General features: G+C 40.4%; 1 protein-coding gene and 1 pseudogene across 1 annotated transcript; both read right to left on the bottom strand.

Moving 5' to 3' along the window:
- Positions 1 to 701: 701 nt before the first annotated feature.
- On the bottom strand, positions 702 to 1,709 carry LOC128776104 (olfactory receptor 56A4-like). Its single transcript, XM_053899223.1, has one exon. It carries the CDS (start codon positions 1,707 to 1,709, stop codon positions 702 to 704), a length of 1,008 nt encoding a protein of 335 aa, XP_053755198.1.
- Positions 1,710 to 18,005: 16,296 nt separating this feature from the next.
- On the bottom strand, positions 18,006 to 18,945 carry LOC128776103 (olfactory receptor 56A1-like; annotated as a pseudogene).
- Positions 18,946 to 24,141: the final 5,196 nt, after the last annotated feature.

Below are 24,141 nucleotides of genomic sequence, written 5' to 3'. Positions count from 1 at the left end.
ATGCAAGCTGGTGCAGCCACTCTGGAGAACAGTATGGAGGTTCCTCAAAAAACTAAAAATAGAACTACCCTACGACCCAGCAATTGCACTACTAGGCATTTATCCACGGGATACAGGTGTGCTGATTCAAAGGGACACATGCACCCCCATGTTTATAGCAGCACTATCAACAATAGCCAAAGTATGGAAAGAGCCCAAATGTCCATCAATGGATGAATAGATAAAGAAGATGTGGTACATATATAGAATGGAATATTACTCAGCTATCAAATGTATGAAATCTTGCCATTTGCAACTACATGGTTGGAACTGGAGGGTATTATGCTAAGTGAAATTAGTTAGTCAGAGAAAGACAAATATCATATGACTTCACTCATATGAGGACTAAGAGACAAAACAGATGAACTTAAGGGAAGGGAAACAAAAATGATATAAAAACAGGGAGGGGGACAAAACAGAAGATACCCATAGATATGGAGAACAAACTGATGGTTACTGGAGGGGTTGTGGGAGGGGGGGATGGGCTAAATGGGTCAGGGGCATTAAGGAATCTACTCCTGATATCATTGTTTCACTATATGCTAACTAATTTGGATGTAAATTTTAAAAAATTAAAAAAATATAAAGTCCCTATGCATCATAAAAACAATTACCCACTATCAATTTCTATTCCCTGGGTTAGTTGTTATCCATTTTACCTCTTACAACCTTCTCAGTAGTTTCTGGATTCCCTGCTTGATCTCTTTGGTCCTCACACCATAAACAATGGGGTTCAGAGCTGGGGGGATGAGGTGGTGCAGGATGTTGAGCAGGATGGGGACATCTGGGGGAATTCTCTTCCTGGCCAGGTTAGTGATGACCAGAACCAGCAGGACGGTGCTGAAGAAGAGGATGAGGATGAAGTGGGAACCGCACGTGCTCAGGGCCTTGGCCGCAGCACCCTCAGCCTTGATCCTTAGCACAGCTTTCAGGATGAAGGAGTAGGAGAGAACAATAAGGATGAGGTCAGAGCCCAGGAGGGTCCAGCCTGCCACAAACTGGTAGAGCCGGTTGAAGGTGATGTCATCACAGGAGAGTTTGGACACAGACAGGTTAGTGCAGATGCAGTTCTTGATGATGTTCCCTGCACAATATCTGAGTCGGGAAGAAAGGACTGGAACAGGAAGGAAAAAGAGGCCATTCCGGGCCACAACAAATATGGTAGCTCTAACCACAAAATGGTCGGTGATTATGGATGGGTATCGCAGTGGGTGGCAAACGGCCACATAGCGGTCATAGGCCATGACCATGAATGTGCAGGACTCCATGGCAAGGAAGCAATTCATGATGAACATCTGGAGGAAGCAGGCAGAGAAGCTGATGGACCTGAGGTCAAACCAGAAGATGGCCAGGACCTTGGGGATGACAGTCAGGCAGAGCACGATGTCCAGCAGGGAGAGGAGGCTGAGCAGGTAGTACATGGGCTCGTGCAGAGAGGCCTCCAGCTGGATGGTGAGCAGGAGGGTGACGTTGGCCCCCATGGCCAGGAGGAAAAGGAGGCTGAGGGGCAGAGACAACCAATGCTGCCAACTCTGGTAGTTAGGGAAGCAGATGAGGAGGAATTCGGAGACTAGAGCAGTGGAGTAGTTGCTGGGTGAGGCCATGTAAAGTATTCTGTACAAGTTAAAAATCCAGAGTCCCTTAAAATGTAGGACAAAATACATTAACATAGAAAATATGTGTTCTATATGGAGTAAAATTCAGGTTTCCATGGGTCTCTTAACCTATCTCAATGAAGTTTTTGAATAATCAATATCATCACCATCATCATCATCATCACCATATCAATATTTGCTGACATTAACTGAACGGTTACCATGTGCTACACATTACGCCGAATGTTTATATTCATTAGCACATTTAGTCCTTTAAATAAACACTTAAGAGTAATAGTATTGTTATCCTAATTTTCCAGATAATTAAAAGGAACAAAGAGGGGCAAACTTTTTTGATAAAAATTATACATCCAGTAAGTACTGAAGCCAACCAAGTCTGTGACAAGAGTCTGACTCTAAAGTCTCTGCTTTCAGCCACTATACATTGTTTAGCCTCAACAAGCACAATTACTTACTAAGCCCCACTTTCCTTCAGAGTTTAGGACTAGCTTATGGAGAGCTCTGTTCAGCAGAATACATGGAGGTCCTAGAAAAGGCCAGCCCCCTAATCCATATACTTGGACAGGGCCTGACTTCAGGGTTTCCAATTTTTATTCTTTAGGAAACATTGGAATGGAGGTAGGGCATCCCTTGACTCCACCCAAGAAGAATAATATCTTCTAGTACCAAACAGGATTTCACTTTTTTTTAAAGTTTATTTATTTATTTCGAGACAGGGAGAGAATGCACAGGAGGGGGGGAAGAGCAGAGACAGAGGGAGAGAGAATCCCAAGTAGGCCTCACATCTAGCATGGAGCCCAGTGCAGGGCTCAAACCCACAAATCATAAGATAATGACCTGAGCCGAAAGCAAGAGTCCCACATTCAACCAACTGAGCCACCCAGGTGCCCCAGGATTGCCCTTTTAAAAACACAGTGTTTATCACTCATACTGGGTTATTTCCTGTGTTTCTCTTGTGCTTTGTGCTCTCAAGAGTGCTTTCTTTGGTTTGGATTCCTTAGAAAAGTCTTACAGTTTAAGGGGTACATTAAGAGTCTGACTTGGGTTCAGGTCATGATCTCACCATTTGTGAGTTCAAGCCCTGTGTTGGGCTCTGTGCTTGGAGCCTGGAGCCTGCTTCGGATTCTGTGTCTCCCTCTCTCTCTGCCCCTACCCCTCTCAAGCTCTATATCTCTCTGTCTCTCAAAAGTAAATAAATGTTTTAAACAATTTTAAAAAAGAAACGCCTATGTATTTCATATTTTGGTGTACTGAGGATACACCAGTAGGTTCACCAAAGGTAGATTATGAGCTAGATAAATAAGTATGGTTCAAGTATATAAACCTATACAGGATCTATTTATCTGGTAAGCAGCACTGTCTGTGATTCCTTATAGCCAAAATCCAATTATCCTATCTATATGGAATCTATGATCTGTATGCTCATATACTTTGATTTTTTGTTTCTTTTGTTGGGTACCATCTTATTTACCTCACTACTAAACAAAGAACAGAGTGGCCAAGTACTAAGAAGACTGACAGTAAGGGCTGTCATAGCCAAAGAAGCAGAAGAGAGTCAGCTAGTCAAGACAGACTAAAAGAAAGAGCTCAGGCAGCAAATAATCAATATAATCAAGTGGGATTATTGACCCTGCTCATCTGTCCTATATGACAAATATCTTCAGAAAGAATAAATTGTGTGAGAGAAGGTGTTAGACTAGCTGTCAAAAAATATAAAATCCAAGGAATTTCACTCCAAAAATCCCAGACTTTCCAAATGTAGATTATATAATGCGCACACACACACACACACACACACACACACACACACACACACTTTCTACTGATTATAGGGCTTTAAAACAAGCCAAGGATTCAGGAGCTAAAACTATAGAAGGAACAATTATGTATCAGTTCTGTCCTTCATTTTCATATGTGATTAGGAAAATGACTCTCAATGTGAATCAGAAATTTAAGAAGGATTGGGGCACCTGGGTGGCTCAGTCAGTTAAGCATCTGACTTCAGCTCAGGTCATGATCTCACAGTTTGTGGGTTCAAGCCCCATGTCAAGCTCTGTGCTGACAGCTCAGACCCTGCTTCTGATTCTGCATCTCCCTCTCTCTCTGCCCCTCCCCCATCGAAAATAAATAAACATTAAAAAATTAAAACAAAAGAAATTTAAAAAGGAAAGAAAACATAGTTACATTTTTAGAAAATGCTTGTCCTTTCCATGAACCTCAAGTTCTATATCCTCAGAGTGACCCACTCTACTTGAATAAGCAAGGAAATACTCAGTGGCTTCCCTGTACCTGGTCTTAATATTATGCATACAAATGTATGGCATGGATTAACCAAACACTGGTATCCTAATTAATAGAGGAAAATTGACTTAACAACCCTTTTAAGACATTATAGTTGTGACTCTAATAAAGTTGATCTTACAAACAGTGGGAAAGAGACAAAAGCACAGATGTATGAAGCAATGTGATATGGTTCAAAGTTGGCCTCCGACAAGTGAATTCCAAGTCTGGCTCTTATACTCATTGTATGATTCTGTGAGCTATTTAAACTCTATGATAGGGGCGCCTGGGTGGCTCAGTCGGTTAAGCAAGTGACTTCGGCTCAGGACATGATCTCATTTGAGCTCACATCAGGCTCTGTGCTGATAGTTCAGAGATGAGAGCCAGCTTCAGATTCTGTGTTTCCCCCTCTCCCTCTCTGCCCCTCCCACATTCATGCTTGCTCGCTCGCTCTCTCTCAAGAATAAACATTACAAAAATTTAAACTCTATGACATATACATCCCTCATTTACGAAATAGATAAATGATATTTAACTTCAGGTGTTGTGGAGAGAAAATGGGGCTATGATCTCCTGAAGTCCTGCTAGGCCCAGAGACACAAGGAGTTGAGAGCATCAGAGAAGGATATAAAAACGAGGCAAATCCACCTGTGGGAGAAGGACTCTCTGTGTAGGGAATGGTAAGAGAAGAAACATCAATGTGGATGATCAGTATGATTGGTGGTGAGGTGCTAGGGGGTGATAGATCCTAAGTTCTTTGGGGGAAGCAAGCAGGAGAGCAGAGGGTCAGGAGACATGGTTAAGGTGTGCAGGGGCAGCCCTGTGAGGCCCACCTGAGGGGAGGCATTATCACATACACTGTAAGGAAGCACAGAGAACTTGAAACAGGGAAATGATGTGCTGTAGATGGGACACAGGGAATCACACAGCAGGGAGGGAGGCTTTCAGAGAGTCCTGAACAGTACAAAGGAAAAGTGATGAAGATCTGAATGCAGGCCATGTAGGTGGAGAAGAAGGATGTATTCGAGGTGTGGGGAGAACTACAGGATTTAGTGTAAGAAAGGATGAGCAGGCAGAGAGACTGGAGTCCAGAATGTCGCCAAGCACCTTTTAGTGATACAGGGAAAAATGTCCTTTTCAGACTTCCTATAACACTGGTATTTTCTCCCAGGTAGCAATATACTTTTGGCTCTGTTTTAGTAAATTCCATAAGAGCTGGGACCATTTTTCCTCTCTTTCTGTATTCTCCTCAGTGAAACTGAGGCCTCCTAATGTGAGCAATGAGGACTTGTTGGGCATCTGGGACATTGTTCTGATATTCAGTATCCAGTTCCAGTACTGATAGACTGACATTTACAAAGGGGTGATCCTTGTGCTAAGTACTATTGACCAAACATGGTCTGTGATGATGATATACTGACAGTCTATAAGGTCAGACAAGTCTTGAATAAACAAAATTACAAGAGAAGACTCAAGCCAAGACTGGAAAACGGAGTGACCACCTTGACTCATAGATGAATTTAGACAAGGACAGAAAGGAAGATTCTCACCCAGCCAGGCACAGGACCTTGGTCACCCAGCCATGGTATGGGAGGGGGCCTTGGAGTCTACGGAAGTTTGCAAACACTTATGGACACAAAATGACTCAGCCTCATCCCTGAATGAAATAACAGCATGAGGTCAGTCCCTGCCACTCAGCCTTACACGAGATCTAAGCATCTTAGCAGGGTCAGCATGTACACCAGGCCCTATTGAAAGAGTTCCTTTTCCTTTATGTACTAGGTTCCTGGATTTCTCTCTCCTCTCATGATCTCCTTCCTCACAGTTTTCCTGCTTGGTCCAGCTTGAGACTCACCAGTTTCAGAAAGCTGCACTGCTGCTGTTTCTGGCTGCCAGAGAAAGCACTAAACTGACCCCTCCATGAGTTCTGGAGCCTGGTTTTATGAACTCTGGCTCCACTGTGCCCCCTCTCTTTCCATTGCTCACCAGAGGTGGTGCCCTTGTTAAACACTTGGGCCCTCAGGCCCTATGGTCTATTTCCCAAGAGAACGTATTGTAAAAGGCTTAATTCAGCATTTTCAATAAAGTAAGGGCAGGGGGCTCTTGGGGAGTCTAAATAAAGAAGCTCTGGGAAAAGAAGGGTAAGGAAACTGCATGATGAGAATCTTCTCAGGGAAAATTTATACGGATGCACCTGAGGGGAAGAAGTGAGTAAACTCTCCTCAGCCCTATAACTCCATGGAGGAGGTGACAGAGGAACATCCCCAGAAATCAAAGGAGCATGGGCCTCAGAGGAGCATGGACCATGGGCAACCAGGGGCCAAGGAGCACTTTCCCTGTGAGCCCCTCTCCTGCAGTGGGAGCACCAGTGGTCTTGACACAAGCACATCCCTCGGAGGGGTCCTGTTTACACACATGTGGTCTCATGGCCAAGATTTTACCTTCATGGCTGTGCTTGGTTTAAACTCTGTCGCATAAGTATGGTTGCAGAAAGTTCAACTGTTAACAGTCTTCACCTTCCACAGGGCAACACTTGGCATTGCTTCCTTGGGGAACAAGTGGAACTTCCACCAGTGCAGCCACCACTTTGCACTGATGCACAGTAGGACTTAGAAAATAGCCTTTCCTGTGGACCTTCCCAGATATGTCTTAGGATAGGGACTTTCCAGCTAAATGTAGGATCTTTGGGGTTTGGGGCACAGGAATCTTGGAGAGAGGAGAGCAAGTGGAGTCTGGTTCTAGGTCTCACACTTCTTACCCACAACTGCTGAAGAAGACATCAGGGCAGGAATGTACCTGGAAAATAATCTTGTTCCCTACATGCACTAACTACTCTCCTGGTACCACCTCTGCCTTGCTTCTTGAAGGTGCTGGGGAAAGTGCCAAGGACCTTGTCAGCATCAAATAGAGTTGATAGATGTGCTAAATGAAGAAAACTCTCTCATTACTGAATTATCGTTCAATGAAAGAATGTTGCTGGAGCATACCATTTCCTCTAGGCAAAACACCCTGGTCCCTGAGTTTCTTATAAATTAATAATCCCTCTTCACTGTCAGATTATAGGGATATTGGTAAAGATCATTGGAAGCTTACATTTGAACCCTTGTTCTACGTTTCTTACGTTTGAACCCTTTTCTGGTTACTTTTCCTTGAAGAAGTTTCATTAGCTCTCAGAACAACAATATCCTTACCTGAAATATAGGCATACCAAACTTTCCAAAACAGATTTGTTGCAAGGATAAAAATTACTTTTACTTTTTCATTGAGCAAACACTTTTACCCTACTTTGACAAAGCACTATATATTTGAAATATGTACATCAAGGAATGGTTTCTTCCACTTTAGAGAGGGAAACCAAGACTTTACATACAGCCACACCAAGGATAATGCTTGTAACAATAAAAACAAATCTTCAGAGTTCTTAATGTGTCATATTACTCTGAATATCACCTGATTTTTCATTTAATGCTTATAACAACCTAATGAGATACATATTACAAAAGGCAACAACTATAGTTACCAATTCCCAATAAGGAATAAAAAAATACATGTTTTGGATTTTAATGTGTCCCCCAAAATGATATATTGAAGTCCTAACCTTCAGGTACCTGTGAGTGTGACCTAATACAGGAATAAGATCTTTGTAGATCTAATCAAATTAAGAGCTACCAGTTAACACAAAGACTGATGAACTTTAGTTCAACAACCCCGAGAATACATCCCAAGGTCCAGTTTGGAATTTGTGTGTGGGTGGATAGTTATCAGACCCTATTCTTAGTGGGCCTTGAGTTTTGTCTCCTCAAACCAGAAAATTGCCATTTTTTTGCTCCATTTCACAATGATTTCTTCAGGATTTGAAGTCCTCAGAGCAGAAGTAGCTTTAAACCCTGGCTTTCTCTCTCAGTTTTTACCTTCTAGATTTTGACCTTTCCTTAACTTTTCAGTACTTTCAAAAATATTTCTCTATTTTTTAAATTCAAGCAGGTTTTTTTTTAGTGACAATTTAACTGGATAAAAACATGAATATTAACAAGTATTTTATATACATACAAATTGGATAGTATATTATATATGTTATATCTATACTGTATGTATATTTACACAGCTTTCTGATATCTTTTGTTGCTATTGATAAGTATATGACCGCTCAATTGGTATTCCTTTGTAAGTAATGAATCATCTCTTTTGATCTATTCAGAAGACTTCATCTTTAGGATTTTGGAATGTTAGCAAATGTGTGCAGATTTAAAAAAAAAATAGATTTGAGAGCCCAGAAATAAACCCATGTTTATATGGTCAATTAATCTACAACAAAAGAAGTAAAAATATACCACAGGGAAAGACAGTATCTTCAATAAATAGGACAACTATTGCAAAAAAAAAAAAAAAAGTGGACCACTTTCTTACATCATACACAAAACTATAATCAAAATGGTTTAAAGACCTTTTATGTAAAAGCATAAAACTACTACCAAAGAACATAGGCATTAATCTCTTGTACATTAACATCAGCAATATTTTCCTGGATATATATATGCCTACGCCAGGGAAACAAGTGTAAAAATAAACAGGGACTACAAATCTTTTGCACATTGAAGGAAACCATCTTTATTTTTTTTTTGAGCATTAATTTTTATTTTGACTCAAAATGTATCTAAAATTTAATATGTAGATAATGTTAGGGCTATTCAAGACTTCAAATTCTTTTTTTTATTTTTTAATTTTTATTTATTTATTTTTAATATGAAATTTATTGTCAAATTGGTTTCCATACAACACTCAGTGTTCGTCTCAACAGGTGCCCTCCTTAATGCCCATCACCCACTTTACCTTCCCTCCAACTCCCCATCAACCCTCAGTTTATTCTCAGCTTTTAAGAGTCTCTTATGGTTTGCCTCCTTCCCTCTCTGTAACTTTTTTTCCCCTTCCCTTCCCCCATGGTCTTCTGTTAAGTTTCTCAGGATCCACATAAGAGTGAAAACATATGGTATCTGTCTTTCTCTGTATGACTTATTTCACTTAGCATAACACTCTCCAGTTCCATCCACGTTGCTACAAAAGGCCATATTTCATTCTTTCTCATTGCCAAGTAGTATTCCATTGTATATATAAACCACTTCTTGGGGCGCCTGGGTGGCTCGGTCGGTTAAGCATCCGACTTCGGCTCAGGTCATGATCTCACGGTCCATGAGTTCGAGCCCCGCTTCGGGCTCTGTGCTGACAGCTCAGAGCCTGGAGCCTGCTTCGGATTCTGTGTCTCCCTCTCTCTCTGCCCCTCCCCCGTTCATGCTCTGTCTCTCTCTGTCCCAAAAATAAATAAAACGTTAAAAAAATTTTTTTTAATGGGCAGAGGATCTGCCTAGACAGTTTTTCAAAAAATGCATACAGATAGCCAACAGACACATAAAAAGATGCTCAACGTCACTAATAATCAAGAAAATATAAATCAGAACCACAATGAGATATCACCTCACACCAATCAGAATGGCTAGTATCAAAAAGACAAGAAATAACAAGTGTCTGGAAGGATAGAGAAAAAAGGAATCCTCATGTTGGTGGGAATGTAAATTGGCACAGCCACTGTACAAAACATTATGCAAGGTGTTAAAAAAATTAAAATAGAAATACCACATAATTCAATAATTCCACTTCTGGGTATTTACCCAAGGAAAACAAAAACACTAAAATTCAAAAAGATTATGGCACCCATATGTTTATTGCAGCATTATTTACAATATCCAAGATATGATAGCAACCTAAATGTGCATTGATAGACAAATAGATAAGGAAGATGTGGTATATATATTATATATACAATAGAATATTACTTAGCCTTTAAAAAGAATGAAATCTTGCAATTTGTGACAATATGGATGGACTTAGTATTATACTAAGTGAAATGAGTCATATAGGGAAAGATAAATACAATATGATTTCATTTATATGTGGAATCTAAAAAAAACAAAACAAATGAATGAACAAACAAACAACAATAAAAGAGAAACAGACTCAAATATGGAGAAAAGCTAGTGGCTGCAGGATGGGGAGGGGTATAGGTGAACTATGTAATTCCTTTGGCTGAGAAAAAAAGATGCTGGTACAAAAGGAAAGTGAAGGTGATGATACTAACCAAGGCAGTATTTGTCCCACAATAGGAAAAAGACATGTAGAGAAGTGCAATCTTACAGTCTCAGAAAAATGTTCTAGCTGATAGTGGTTGGCTGGACAAACATAGTGTACAGACTTCCTCAGACTCCTCCAAAGGCAGTTGCACGCCTGGAAGTCAAGGAAACTGCTCTCACCCAGCTCTGTGGAAGCACAGCACATGGACCATAAACAGACTTCTTTTGGCTCCATCTACAGACAAATCAATATTTACTTTTTCAGAAGCAAGCACAGGTCTAAGGAAACTCGCAGCCTCTTTCTCAAACAGGACACAGTTCTTAATTCTGTTATAAACATCCAAGTAAAGACAATAAATTTAGTAACTTTGTGGAGGAAATCCACCAAAGTCTATCCTTCCCTGGAATATTAACTCATCAGGTCCCCCTCCCCCTGTGTCCTAACAGCAATGTCTCTTGACAGGCCACAAGAACTCTGCATAAACTCAAGGACTGAGCAGAAAATGCCCTGCTCATTTGAGTCCCATGTCAGGCTCCTGATATCATCCTAGCAAATCTCAGGGCAGTTTTCAGGAATATGTTTGGACAGTCCAGTCCTGAGGACTGGATCTGGAGGCATGGGTATTCAAATCCCTGTACCCATCCACTGATCCAGCATATCAAGGTCCCTTTCTTCATTCATACCACTGACATGGGGGTGACTGGAAAACATGCAAGGGACCTCAAAGGTCCTCTTTTCTTCTCTTTATGAGCCTAAAATAAAACCTGATGATCTACCTAATGAGGCTTCTGGTGGAGGCAAACAAACAGCAGACCAGGCTCTAGGGCTGACAATGTCTCAGAGAGACCAGAAGAGCCACAAGATCTCCAGAGGTCTCCTACCACTCTCACCCTTCTCACTACACAGCTTGGAGTTCAGCCGACAATCAATGTATATAAATGACAGAGACAAGCCTAAGTTTACTAGAGTTCTTCCTCCTCCCAGATGCACAGATAAATTTACATTTTCCAGGATCACCTATAGTTAGATGGGACTATACGACTGAGCCTGGCCAAAAAGATAGCATGTACCTCTTCCAGGTACAACCTTTATAGCCTCCTTGGTGTGCCCCACCTCTGGCCAGTTGCACATAATCCACTAAAACATGAAGCCCTAGAAAAGATGGAATGATACACTGGAGGAAGCTAGGTCCCTAAAATACAGCATGGAAGAGAGCCTCCCTCCATATGCATTGGATGGATGTTGTCAAAAATAAAGTTGTATGTGTTAAACCACTGACACATTGGAATTGTTCATTTCAACAGCTGGCAAGTGATCCTGAGTAATGCTTCAGACAATGAGGAAACTGACATCCAATACTAGAAAGATTATACAACAAGGAAAGCTGACATGGCTACTAAATGGTAAGTCTAGGGGAAAGGTTGGAACAATTGACAAAAATTATATGTGCTTGCAATTGTTGATCCCATTGACAAGTTATTATGGTAAGTAGATGACCTTAGCAGAAAGTTGGCCAGTCTTCAAGCATATATTACTGTTGATAGACACAGTCCATAGATGTGGAGTTTTGAAGAACTGTCCTACTGCTTGGAAGGTCAAAGTTTCAGAGAAAGTTTTAGATTGTCTTTAAAAAACAAAGACTCATAGAAACCAGCACTGAGAAGAGAGAAGATTATGTGTACAGTTGTCTTACTCATGTCCAATGGCTTTAGATAGACACCATTACCTACAAAGGAGTGGCATGGAAAAGACAATAGGAAACAAAAGAAAAATTTTAAATTATGCTTAGGAAAATAATTGGGTGTGATTACTAGTCCATGGAACTGCCCTGATACAAATAGATCAGACACCTGTTTGTTTTTTGAGGATGTTTATTGCCAAAGATACCTGAGCTTGGCTTTTAAAGAAAGTTTTTATCAAGAATTAATGCAATTATTGATCTTAATATTTTATGAGCTAGAAGCAGCCTCCAAAAGCAGTAATGCAAAAGAAGTCACACATTCCAATGCCTGTGTGATATAATGCCATGGAGAACACTGATGAAGACGCAACCCCCCAGAGACAGAACTAGAGGTCGTAGATACGATGGAGAGTTTCACCCAGAGAACATAACCAGTGTCTAGTTAGGGAACTTCCACCACTTCAGTGGGTAACAATGTTGCAGTGTCTGCCCCCAAAATATTCCAGCATTACCATGAACAAGTTCCTGCTGAATGAATTCCATGCCTCGCTTCCAGCTGGGAATCTTAATGACTGGTACCAGTGTCTGCTCCACCATTACATATGTGGTAGGAGGAGGAAAATGGCCTGTGAGGAATCATATCAGGACCTGATGGAGAAGACACTGCTCAAGATCTTGGACTTTGTGTGGCACACAGTGACTGCATGTGAGCTTGGGTGGTCTCCCTTGGGAAGAAGTATATATTACATGCAAGAGTCTCTCTAGTATCATTTCTCTTAAGAGATGAATATTCATGGGGCGCCTGGGTGGCTCAGTCGGCTGAGAAACTGACTTCGGCTCAGGTCACGATCTCACGGCTCATGGGTTCAAGCCCCATATTGGGCTCTGTGCTGACAGCTTAGAGCCTGGAGTCTGCTTCAGATTCTGGGTCTCCCTCTCTTTCTGTCCCTCCCCTGCTCATTCTCTGTCTCTCTGTGTCTCTCAAAAATAAATAAACGTTTTAAAAAAATTTTAATGAATATTCAGGGGCACCTGGGTGGCTCGGTCGGTTAAGCATCCAACTTCAGCTCAGGTCATAATCTCGTGGTTTTTGAGTTCAAGCCCCACATTGGGCTCTGTGCTGACATCTCAGAGCCTGGAGCTGCTTCAGATTCTGTGTCTCCCTCTCTCTCTGCCCCTCCCATGCTCACGTTCTGTCTCTGTGTCTCAAAAAAAAAAAAAAATGAATAGATGTTAAAAAAAAAATTTTTTTAAGAGATGAATGTTCAATGATGCAGCCTCTCCTGTAGGCAGTTGGATTTATGTGAGGAATGTGGCCAATGGGATGATAGAAAAAATGATGTAAATCTTTCCCAGATTGAGCCCCTAAAACCTCCTACAAGATCTTGAACATTCTCTCTCTTTGCTTGTATGTCAGTCAGATTCAGAAGTACCTGTTGGAGATCCCTGAGAGCTTAATACATGGAGAATCCACATATGAAAGATGCTTCAGGCCCTAAATGTTGGCACGAAGCAAAGCCCCCATATTGGAATGGGTTTAGATGAGAAGTAAGCTAGTTTTGTATTAAATTACTGTGATATCTTTGTTGTAATAACTAACTTTACTAGCTTTGATTAATTGCATATATGGTGGGTTTTGACGTGCATGGTCTTTGCTATCTGTAATCTGGAGCACAAAAACTTCAGAAAACTACATAGCTGTCCAGGAGAAGTCTAAAAATATATCTTAATCCCTAGGCAAAGTGATAGAAACAATGGATTTAGTTAACAAACATGCCTGATTTCTCTCTTGATTCTGTTAGTTCAATGACCATTAGTATTTTTACCTTTCTGCTCAATTGTAAAATTGGGAATAATGATAATTCCAAAAATTATAATCATAATTTCTCTAAAAGTAGTTTACCTCTTGGTAACTATCTATGCTAATTACTAACATGTTAACGACACACAAAGCACTCAACTAATTTTTGGTTGAGTAGATGAAGAAAGGAATAAATGTTATTATTATATACAGTCCTTAGCCAATATTGCTAATGTAACTTCTTATTAAATACTGAAATACATTCTACACTTATGAATACCTGATTCATGTCATTGATTTGATTTTTATTTTGGATGTCACTGAAGAAAAGAAAATCAGAGTATAAATTGTTATATTCCTTTTATTTTTTTAATTAATCATTTAAATCCCCATATGGCTAATAAGCAAGAAGTACAATATCTTCTACTTGAAGCCACTCCCTACCTCTTTCTAAGTGTTGGAGATCCCAGGAATTTTCACAACACAGAGATGTCAGTCCCCTTTCAAACATCAAGTAGAGATGGAGAGCTGAAATCACCATAGTATTGCTATTCCCACTGGTAGCCACAAGAGAGCAGTGTTGACTTGCAGGCTATGAAGCATTTATTTACTCCTGGCAATAACTTCAGCCTTTGTAGATTCCCTGGCTGCACAGCTTTGATGTCCCACACTGGGCCTCTCAGGTCACATCTCTCAATGTTAACACCCAAAGACTTAGAAAATATCTGAGGAACAGTGTATCAGGATAGATATGTACTAAGAGGCTCCCAAACTCCACTTTATTATATGCAGAAAATGTAGTTTTGTTCTTTCATTGCTTTGAGCATTGGTCATCTTTTTCCTCGAGGTAATTTAATTCCAGGAGATACACTGCTCTTTCTTGCTATTGGCTCTAGATTTAAATCTTCTCTGGTCCTGAAAATCAGTGTTCAATGGCTTCAGATATTCTTTTCCAAAAGTCTCTGTGTTCTTCTTGCAAATGTGACTAACCCGCAAACCAGGGAGTGTGGTGAGTGGCTATCAGTTGGCTTCTTCCTGTCCCCTTCTCATTAATACACACTTTCCAGTACAACTGGACCATAGTCAGTCTGTGTTAGCAAAGTTACTCCACAGATTTTTCAGTTAACTTACGAAAGACCTTATTTTTTTCTTCTAATTTGAGATATGACATACAGTGCTATATAAGTCTAAGGTATACAGCATAATGGTTTGACTTACGTATACGATTAAATGATTACCACAAATTATCTAGTGTCCCACATGGATACAAAAAAAGAGAAGAAAAACATGTTTTTTCCAGGTGATGAGAACTTTTAGAATTTACTCTCTTAGCAACTTTCAAATATACCAAACAGCAGTATTAACTATAGTCATCGTGTTATACATTACATATCCAGTACTTATCTATCTTAAAACTGAAAGCTTGTACCTTTAAAATGCCTATTTAAAATGCCTTTCATTTCTGCTACTTCAGTCTATCCATTCAAGACATGTTCAATAACATTTTTTGCTACAGGAGCCTCATGGCAAAGTTGTGTCTGCCCTTCAAGATCTGGCTCTTTGGGTAATCCTATTCCTCCATCCCCTTTATCTATGAGGACTCAGCCCAAATCTGTCTTAGAGCCATTGTGTCCAGTTCCTTAAGCCACCTGCACTGGGCTTGACAATTCTATGAAAAACTGTGGTCCTCTTAACCTGTCTCTCAAGGACCAGAATTGAGAGCCAACCTCAAGCATATATCTTGTCCATACTTATGTTGAGAAATCTACTACTTAGAACTAAAGATGCATTGTAGACACTATTGATTAACTCTTCTCTTAGCCACTTCAATAGCATAAGCAAGGGGATATTTCCTAAATCGTTTGATGTACCAGAAGATGTGCTTGTCACTGTGAGTAATGACAACAGGTGTGCTGGCCCCCAATCCCTTACAAATCCTTAACACAAGTTGTAGTTTCTGTAACTGTGTATACCCACTCATAATTATGTTGGCAATTTGCACTGATCTAGAAAAGCCTAGTGAAGGGATTAAGATCTGAATATGACCAACTAACAGCGATTCCTCTTTGAGTCCCTTCTGGGTTTGCACCTGGGAGAAGCATAGCAGAGGTAGACAAAGCACTCCTAGAGAGACCAACAGAGTGGACCAAATGCTGGACAATATCACATGACAATCTGTCCTATTCCTATGAATTATATCCTTTCTGTTAGATTTCTTAAAGAATTTTTATTATCATCCACAGAAGAATCATGCACAGATACTGGTATATTGCAAGTGCTCAAAACATTTGAGCTTTTATTTTCATTGTCACGACTATCACTATTATCAGTATATAAGAACATTGGGATTATTAGTATAATTTTAGGCCACAGTGTTTGAAGTTGGCCCTTCTGTCCTCTGAGGGACAGTAGGAAGGTGGTGCTGTATAAAACTCTTCTAACAGCCATGAGATGGAGGGAGCCCTAAGAGAGAATTCTCTTGTAGAAAATGACAAATACTGAGTCACACCTGTGGCTGGGCTTGAGGAAATGAGAGCCAAGTCTAAGGACATTAAGAGTACCTTCTTGTAGACAAGTGGATGTCATTTTCCTTTCCTGCTGTTACTGCATGTAGAAGAGTCTGCCCTGGAGCCCACAGCAGCACTGAGATGCAGTTACTCTGTGGAATCCCCATAATGTGATGCAATCACTCTCTATTCCTGCTGACAGCTAACTCCAAATTCTTTCACAGCTATGAAAGCTTCCCCTGTAATATTATGTTATATTGTCATGTCTCTTCGTGTACCTGAACAGGAGAACTTGATTCTGTGTCCAGTCCCTGGGAGCCAGTGAACACTGGCAAGTCACAAGCCCTCAGACTCAGAACCAACAAGAGTTGTGTAATCATTAACTCTTGTCTCTCAGCCTCAAACCTACCCATACAGATCTGCTTTGGGATGCAGATCTTGTGGGATCTGGGACTTGGACACTGGGACTCTTCTGTTAGTTAGACACCTGGCTCCCTGTTAGTTTCCACCCAGAGAGAACAACAGGAAAAGACTGGAAGGCTGAAGCAGGGCAAGGGATACTTGCTTCTTCCTGTCTGTTCTTATCTTGTCAGTATCCCCAAGCATTGGCTCTTCACCTGGCAGTGGAATTGATTCTAGTCTCCAGGGTTGGTTGGTTGGTTGGTTGGTTGGTTGGATATTGAGTTTCAGTTTTATTTGGGTTTGGGTTTGGTTTGGATTTGGTTTTGGAACTCCCACGGTCAAATCAGCCTCACTGAGCTCCCTCAGAGGTAGCAGCAGGATAGGGATTCATCCTCAGAGATCTGAGTCCCAACTCTGAGGGCCCCTCTTCTGAGCTCCTGTGACACTAGTACCAGTTCAAGGCAGCACCTTCCTCAGTGTTGTGAGACACAGCCCCATGGGCCCACTTCCAACCTTCTAGGGCCCAATGACCAAACTCTTCCCAAGTGTAAGGTTCTTCCCACAGGTGCTACCTCTCCATACTTCAGTATCCCCTGTTTTAGTTTCTAGGTTTCCAATATCCATTTAACCATTTGCTTACATTAAATAATCTGAAAATAACCAGTATGACTTTTCTTCTCCTCACCGGACCCACTATTATCCAGAAACCTGACACTTTGCTATGTCTTCTCACTTTCAACTAGAGCTCTTGAGCAAAAGTCAACAAATCAAATAAGACTTGATTTTCAATTCACTGGTTGTGTAGCTTAAACATTTAGGGGAAGTGGCCAACCCAACGTCCTGGTCAGTTTCCCCATTTTCTGGGAAATGGCTTCCTTTCTCCCCATCTCTCTCTCTCCCAGCTTATCCTCATTTCTAAGACTCCCTGAAGATGGTGAGACTGCATAAGATAGAAGAGGAAGTTGGTATTGCTATATGTTATTATGAACGTTCTTCTCCTGTAGGGTTGCAGATGCTTTGTTGGGCAGGATTCTGTCATCTCTGAGAACCCACTAGTTCTCAAGAAAGTAGGTATAGGCGGGAAATAGATATCCAGAAGGACAAACCACAAGCAAAGGAGAGTAAGGTAGAGGTCAGGTAAACAGCATCAACTGCACTTGAAGGGGAATTTCTGTAGAAGGAACCTGGGCTTTGGAGTCTGGATTTTGATCTCTGCCATTTTCCAGATAATGTGGTCTTTAGCAGTTTCCAATCATAAAAGCATCATTTTTTTCCTACTATGTAAAAAGGAAGTAATGACACCTGCAGAAATGTTGTGAAGATTAAATTTACTTACATAAAATTGCCTGGGCTCAACACAATTAAGGAATCTCAGTTTCTTCCTGTTGCCTACCTTCACCAAAATCAGGTGAAGAGAGGAATGGAAGAAATCTGGGTCAGTTATGAAGTGAGCTTCAGAGTATATAGTAAATACTCATCAAGCTTTTTTCCAATACACTGTCTAGGCAAAATCACTGAGGAGAAGGAAGAAAAGAAATTAGATCTATTTCATATATTCACATCCCTGTCTCCATCAATTTCTTAATTCCTTGTTTTATCTCTTTGATCTGAACCTCATAAACAATAGGGTTCAAGGCAGGGGGTATGAGGTGATGAAGGACATTGAGCAGGATGAGGATGTCCATGGGGACCCTCTTTCTGGGCATGTTTGTCAACACCACAACCAGCAGAATGGTGCTGAAGAACAGGATGAGGATGAAATGAGAGTCACATGCGTTCAGGTCTTTGACAGCAGCCCCCTCAGCCTTGAACCTAAGCACAGCTCTTAAGATGAAGGTATAGGAGAAGATGAGGATGAAATCTGAGCCTATTAACGTCCAACCAGACACAAATTGGTAGATGCCGTTAAGGGTGAAACTGTCACAGGAGAGCCTGGACACAGACAAGTTGGCACAGATTCAGTTCTCAATGACATTTTCCCACAGTAATGGAGCTGGGAAGAGAGAATAGGAATAGGTACAGTGAGTAGGGTATTTCGTGTGATTATGAAGAAATTAGCCTTGGCCACAAATTGGTCAGTGATTATGGAAGGATATTGTAGTGGGTGGCAGATAGCCATGGAGCGATCATAGGCCATGACCATGAATGTGCAGGACTCCATGGGGAGGAAGCTGTTCATGATAAACATCTGGAGGAAGCAGGCCGAAAAGCTGATGGACCTGAGGTCAAACAGAAGATGGCCAGGACCTTGGGGATGACAGTCAGGCAGAGCATGATGTCCAGCAGGGAAAGCAGGCTGAGCAGGCAGTACATGGGCTCGTGCAGAGATGCCTCCAGCCAGATAGTGGTCAACAGGGTGGCGTTGGCCCCCATGGCCAGGGGAAAAAGGAGGCTGAGGGGCAGGGACAGCCAGTGCTGCCAACTCCGGTAGTTAGGGAAGCAGATGAGGAGGAATTCAGAGGCTGGAGCAGTGGAGTAGTTGCTGGGTGATGCCATGGAATGAATCTGGAGCTGAGGTTTTTCTGGACTCTTTGTATGGGCAGATACGAGAAGCAATTTTTTTTAGTCCACTTCAAAAGTGTGCCTCTTACTCTTTAGGCAGCTAGTGATATATAGGAGACTCTTCTTGAATAGGCAAATCCCAATCAATATCATAAAGATAGACTGGTGAGACTCAACAAATAAAAGCTATGGTCTACGAAGGAAAAGGAATCAGTGAATAAACTAAGATTTGAAAGGTGAATAGTGATAAGGAATAACCTCACAACATTAAAAATGTGCAACAAATTATGTCAGTATGATACCAGTGTAAGAAAAATAAAATGTTAATAGTATAAAAAAGGCCAAAAGCACACCTAGTTTTTACAATTATCTAGTGTACGATGAGGGTGGCATCAAACCTATGGTGGAGAAAAATATCCTTCAATAGGCGTTTTTGAGATAATTATTGGCATTGATGTGGGATGGAAAACCTTTAATTACCTGCTCACCTACTACCATATCCAATATGATTTTGGATTGATAATTTTGTTGTATCCCCTCCACAAACTCATGGTATACTAGAAGAAAATAGAATGTCAAATTGATTAAGCCAGGCCTTTGCTAAAACCCCAATCTATTTGAATACAACCACTCACCTTTCAGCATCTGTACCTGATCATCCCAAGTGGTCTTAGAATAAGCCTAAAGTAACAGAAATGGCTTTTACTATATAGTTACCAACTTTAAATGAGACCTCAATGCTTCCTGTCCATCCTAAAAACTTTCCTGATCAACTTTCCCTTCTTCCAAAACCTTTTTCAAAACTTCTTCATTCTGTTCAAACCTCAAACTCTACTTCTTCTCTTAAAAGATGACATCAACCACTACCTTGCAGAGAAAAAAGGTGTGCAATGAGATTTTTCTTCAACTTCCCAAGATAAAACTTACCAACCTATTTGCACATTCTCCCATCCTTTCCTTATTTCCCCCCATTGATATAGAATCTGCCCATACTCAATGCATCAAACCTTCCACTTCCTACACTGAATCGTAGCCCTTCTAGCCTTGCAATTACACTATCAATTGTTCCCTAATTTGGGGTCATATTTCCTTCTTCAGTGGATCTGCCTTGTCTTTCAAACATTCTCCAGTATCTTTCATTTTTAAAAATAAAAATAAAAAGGCTCTTTATTTCCTTCCAGCTATTTTTCCATCTCCCTCCCTTCACACCCAAATTTCTTCCAAGCACTGCCACACTCACTGTCTCCAGTTCTCACCTCACATCCATTCTACAGTTCACATCAGCATGGCCTCCTTCTCCATTAGTTCCACAAAATGCCTCTCAAAAAGATCACCTGTTGGGGTGACTGGGTGGCTCAGCTGATTAAGTACCCAACTCTTGCTTTCAGTTCAGGTCATAATCTCACAGCCCTTGAGAGGGAACCTCCTGTTGGATTCTATGCTGACAGTGGAGAGACTGCTTAGTATTCTCCCACCCCCTCTCTCCCTGCCCCTCCTCCATGCTCTCTCTTTCTCTCTCTCAATAGAAAAATAAACTTTTTAAAAAATCATCTGTCGATTCTAAATCTTGCTAAAGCAATGGACCAGATCCTCTTCCTGACATACTCCATTTGGTTTTGTTTGCATCACAATCTCCTGGTTTATCTCACACTCTTGGTGTCTTCATTTTCTCTTACATGTGTTTTTTTATCCACCACTTTGACATCGGTTTTAAGGTTCAGTCCTGAGTTCTCTTTGATTTTCTTCTCTCCTCCGTGCTAATCTCTTCTACCCTGTCTTCCATTTCTTTTTTCCATATGCTCAATTACCATCTCCATGTTGATGATTACTAAATTATATATCTTGCCTACACCTCCTAAATGCCTACTCGATATATCAACTTGCATCTTTCACAGATATCCAAAATTCACCAACTCTAAAATTAATTTACCATTTTTCTTCCAAGCCTGGTTGTCTAGCATCTCTTCTCTCAGTGAATAGCATATGTGTATGGGCTATTCCACAACTCATAGGCTAGAAACCATCTTGAACATATCCTTCACCTATACTTCCCATTACAAACCCACCACCAAAACCTGTCAAATATGCCTTTTAATTAGCTCTTGGATCTACATCTCCATCACCACTGTCACCAGCCAAAAAAACAGTATCATTGTCTCTTGAGTGAAATTTACTGGAATTGCCTCTTAATGCATTCTAGGTTTCATTATAAAACCCTTCTCTACATTGAAATCAGAGAAATATCTTCAAATATAAATATTATCTTGCCACTCATCAGCTTAAAATATGCTATTGGCTTCTCATTGTTAATAGGCAAAAAAAAACAAAATCCTTAACTTTATTAGATACAAGTTCATGAGAGAAGAAACCATGTCTGTTGATGTTTTTCATCACTATATGTACAGTGTATAGGTAGATTCCTTTATAGGTGCTCATAGTTACTTGAATAAATTATTTAATAAATAAGAAAATGAATGAATGAATGAATGAATATATCATTTGCCTCCTTTCCCATTTTCCAGTCTAATCTGAACTCTCTCTCTCTCTTCTGAGGCTTCCAGAGCCCCAGTCACACTGTCCTTTTTTTCAGATCTTCAAATATAACATGCACTTTCTTCTCCCACTTCTCTTGGAAGACTGTGCATCCCATGTTTCCACACATACATCCCTTTACTTTTTTCCATCCTTAATATCTCAGTTTGAATATTCCATTCTCTGGGAGGTTTTCTCTAATCCTCTCCAGACAAAACCAAGGTCTCCTATTTTATGTTCTCACAGCACTTTGTACCCCCTCAACACAGTTGATGTGTATGTAATAATTTGGTTAAATACTCCTTCCCCCAAGTCCAGTTAGACATTTCATGCCATGACAGTAGAGACCATGTTCACCAGTTGGCGCAGTACTTGGCATGAAGTGGTGCCAAATAATATTTGTAGAATAAATTAATTGTTAGTTTTATGAGCAGAGTGATAGAGGGACACAAAATAAAATTTCCTAAATCAGCCTGAGACGAAAAGTTTGGAAGCCTTCACAAAGTTACTAACATCTTAGCTGAGCTTTGATGGATGTGGAAAACTTAGATGTGCACCAAAACTGTGGGCAGTGTATTTAAGGCATATGAAATGGGTTGTGTAAAAGCATGGAAATAAGTTGAGGAATTTCAGGGGGAGATCCTATGAAATATTTAATTTGACTGGAGCCAAGAGGGTGGGAAGTTGAAAGAAAGAGCAGAAAATGATGTTGGGGCGGTGGGGGAGAAAAGCAGATCATGATAGACCTTTTCTATGCTAAGGAATTTAGAATTAATCTTACATATAAAGAGACTATATATATATACACACACACACACACACACACACACACACACACACACACATAAAGAGAATATAAAGAAATATTTTCATTAGTGGAGAGAAGTGACTGGGTATGGACTATAGGAAGTTCACTTTGGATACAATGCTATGGATTATTTGAGTAAGTAGAGACAGTAGCAGCAAAAAGAATGGAAGCCACAATATCTCTGATGAGAAGTGTTGTCTGAAGAAAGTTTGAGCACTGAGGATGGGAAGAAGTGGCATATTCCCATGGTAATATAGACAGTTATGAAAGAGACAGTAGGTGAAAAGCCTAGAATTTTCTGACTTGAATAAATAGAATCACCAAGATGTGAAACACAGGAGAATTAGCAGGTTTTGTGTGTATGAGTATATATCAATACTGAGGTGTTTACAAATCTATATAGAGAATTATCTTAGACTGTTGGAAATGAGCAGTTTGAACAAATTAGAAGGATCTTATCCTAAGATATAAATTCAAAAAAAATTATCATATAGCTGAAGTAGTCAGAATAGCATAAGGCTGAGATTGAAACTTGGAAAATGGCAATTGCAAGGGTGAAAAAATAAAAAAGAGCCATAGAAGGAGGGTCTGGAAAAGTATGAAGAAAATCAGAACAATATGATGATCTAAGAAAAATTGGGGAGAAAATTTTAAGTAATGTATGGCCAACATACGGCAGAAGTTCAATAACATGAAAATATGAATAACCATTAAATTTTATGGTGACCTGGACAAGAGTAGTTCATTGGACTGGTGGAACAGAACTCAGAAGGAAGGGCAATGAAATTAATAAGTGAGGAAGTGTAAATAGGGAGGGTTGACTATACAGCTAAGAGCCTCATTTCAAGTTTGTAAGTGAAGAAAAAAGCAAGACAGGAATGAAACATACTGTAGCATGCTTAATTGTTTAGAGAAAGGTTAAAATTACGAAAGAAAGTAAGATAACAAGTAGTTTATTGAGAAGGCAATTTTATTACCATTATTATCATTTTTCTCTATAACACTTAACATATAGCTTTTGTACCTATTTGTCTCCCTCCACCCCCTGTGAAGTAACTAAGGATAGACAAGGTACACTTTTGTATTTATACACACCAAATTCCTCTAACACCCCACAGACTCTTAATAAAAATCTACTGAAACGATTTTTGAATTATTGGGCTTTGGTGTTCTACGTTAATGGAAAATTTCAAGGAGGGAAAATAAAAGGGGAGATTTAGGAGAGTTTCAGTGTGCTAAAGAGGACACTGAGGAATGGAAGGGAGAAGTCCTGATCAATACCACTAATGGTGGTCACTGAGGGGGCAGGGCAAGGCACAAAATGCATGTGGGAATTCAGGGACTTCTGCATGCCACTCTTTACAGGTGTGCCTCAAGAGCCTGCTCCTTGGTTAATGGTAAAACCCTGGGCTAGGTATCTGACATAAGAAACCTTTTGCCTTTGCCTTAATACAAACACAAAACAACTCTATTGCTCCTAACATGCTGGTAAGAATTTTCTTGAATTTCCTCGGTCTGATCATTACTAAAGGCCTTTGAGAAGAAGCATAAACAGGTGTGAAGATTATGTCAAACAATGCTAGAAGAGGACAAAGTGCTAAGAAAGGCACTCAATAGGGATGAGAAAATAGGATATAGAGAGGATAAGAGTCAAGGAGGAGAGGAAAGACTGGTAGAGGGCGACAGATTTTGTATGGATAGGTTGGTAATGATCAGACTATCGAGATCCAATTCAGTCTGTCCTATCCCCTCTTGGCCCTGGAACTTACAGAAGTTATAAAGGATGAGTCCTTTGTGATATATCAGCTGTATTGGTAAACGTGCTGGAATTTTGCTGAATACATCTGAAG

Source organism: Panthera pardus, unplaced genomic scaffold (genome assembly GCF_024362965.1).
Source record: "Panthera pardus isolate Hobbes unplaced genomic scaffold, ASM2436296v1 HiC_scaffold_12, whole genome shotgun sequence".
In the NCBI taxonomy this organism is placed as follows: Eukaryota; Metazoa; Chordata; class Mammalia; order Carnivora; family Felidae; genus Panthera; species Panthera pardus.
The sequence above is the reverse complement of the archived record's forward strand: the minus strand, read 5'-3'. Positions and strand labels throughout refer to the sequence as shown.

Excerpts from the sequence above, each read along its gene's own strand:
- LOC128776104 (XM_053899223.1), bottom strand. The coding sequence starts at position 1,709 with ATGTTAATGTATTTTGTCCTACATTTTAAGGGACTCTGGATTTTTAAC.